The 2017-nt window shown below is 43.0% G+C and overlaps 1 protein-coding gene across 1 annotated transcript; it reads right to left on the bottom strand.

Moving 5' to 3' along the window:
• Positions 1-1202: 1202 nt before the first annotated feature.
• Positions 1203-2017, bottom strand: LOC124674364 (ribulose bisphosphate carboxylase small subunit, chloroplastic 1-like). The gene is made up of 2 exons (XM_047210406.1): positions 1853-2017; positions 1203-1736 (listed from the first exon to the last, which is right to left on the bottom strand). Exons 1-2 carry the CDS (start codon positions 1997-1999, stop codon positions 1356-1358), a joined length of 528 nt encoding a protein of 175 aa, XP_047066362.1. The 5' UTR covers positions 2000-2017; the 3' UTR covers positions 1203-1355.

Raw genomic sequence — 2017 nt, 5'->3', positions numbered from 1 at the left:
CACGGCTTTTCCAAGAAAAAATGACCCCATCGTAAACATACTCTCACTAAAATTGCTAGTTTTATCCGCAATCCTTTTTTTCACCTGCTGAGAAGTTTATAATCCATTCTTATTCTGAGAGCAACAATGAAGTTGGCATGTGGAAAACATGTAATTGCATAGTCCTTGAAATGAAAATGCTAAATAACAAAGGATGCTTCCACAAAGAGGTGCATTTCCATCTAGAATCTAGCTAGGATTACACTATGTAGAACTATATGTCTTTGAGTTCCAAGCTTTCCAACAATGAGAATTATAAAATCTTGGTTTAACAGATGCAACGAACTTATTAGAAAGTACTTAGCAAAAATAATATCTTACTGAAGACCATTTCTGCTCTCTAACTTCCACCGCCACATAGAAAGTAAGATTATATTTTGCTATCTCACTTCCTTAGCACCTCAACCTCCTATAGATTTTCAAACCGTAGCCTACCTAAACACATCTCTTGCATTCTTCCTATTTTTGAGGACGTGGGTATATCCTAGTGGTTTGGGTCGCAGTGGCGCACCCCAACAACTAGAGTTCAAATCCTCTCAAGAACGAATTTCTGGAATTCTCACGCTGAGGTCCCGCTTCTACTACTAATTCATTATTTTTTTTTCATTCTTCCTATTTTGATGGCAAAAGAATCTGATTATCCATTTATTCAAGGAAACGGTTTTCACTGGAAGTACGAAGGGAGACAAAAAAAAAAACACAAATTAAGCATCATTCTCAATTCTGGTACCAAGCTTAGGTAGATATGTAGCATCCAAAAAGTTGTAGACAGATCGTTGAGAATATAAATGACATGAACTCCTTGGACGTATTTCAAAGGAAGAGTCCCAAATTGGTAAATAAATTAACCGGCCAAAATTAGCAGGAGGTCAAGCACACCAAGGAAAGAAAAAGCATGCGGGTGCAACTCAGCAAACAATGGAGTGGACGGGAGTAACACAAAATGAGTCACATAAAGTTTTCTACTGGGGAGAGACGCTTGAATTTTTTGTTGATCTTAAGGAGATCATCTTATATTTGGAAACTACAGCAACTTTCCATCTATTAGCAATGCAAATGATAGATATTCACATAGATTTGTAGAAAAAACAGAATAGGTAGATTGGATATAAACACACTTGGAAATAATATATAATATTATATGTGTATGTGTATGCTTTTGCTTACATGTAGCCGCTTCTAGAATTCACATATCAGCTCTTCCTAGATCGGTAGGTACATACATACTTGAATACGTGCAAACACAATCACATTAAATGCAAAATAAACCGAGTCTTCGGCAAAAGTATATAGCGGCTGTTGTTTCAGCTGGCAGCTTATGCCTTGCCGGACTCCTCGCAGCCTGGTGGCTTGAAGGCGATGAAGCTGACGCACTGCACCTGACGGATGTTGTCGAAACCGATGATGCGGACATAGGCGTCAGGGTACTCCTTCTTGACCTCCTCCACCTCCTTGAGGACCTGGGCAGCGTCAGTGCAGCCGAACATGGGCAGCTTCCACATTGTCCAGTACCTGCCGTCGTAGTATCCGGGAGTGCTGCCGAACTCACGGAAGATGAAGCCAACCTTGCTGAACTCCAAGCAAGGAACCCATTTGGAGCGGATCAAAAAGTCGATCTGCTTCAGGAGGGCCTCGGGCGAGAGCGGTGGCAGGTAAGATAGGGTCTCGAATTTCTTGATGCCCTCAATCGGCCACACCTGAATTGTTGATCAGAACACATATACATGAGATGGATGTCAGCTCAATATTTGGTGCGGAGTGAATTGGACTGTCAATAAAACTCGTGCATTTACTACTTTAAAGATGCACATACCTGCATGCACCTGATCCTTCCACCGTTGCTGACGCTGCCGAGGCTGGCGGCGCTGCGGCGGCTGACGGGGAGGCCAGCGGTGGACTTGAGGCCCTGGAAGGGTGCCACGGTGGTAGTGGCCGAGGAAGCCATCACGGCAGGGGCCATTGTAGTGCGCACCTAGCT

This window comes from Lolium rigidum, chromosome 7 (genome assembly GCF_022539505.1).
Source record: "Lolium rigidum isolate FL_2022 chromosome 7, APGP_CSIRO_Lrig_0.1, whole genome shotgun sequence".
Classification (NCBI taxonomy): Eukaryota; Viridiplantae; Streptophyta; class Magnoliopsida; order Poales; family Poaceae; genus Lolium; species Lolium rigidum.
The sequence above is the reverse complement of the archived record's forward strand: the minus strand, read 5'-3'. Positions and strand labels throughout refer to the sequence as shown.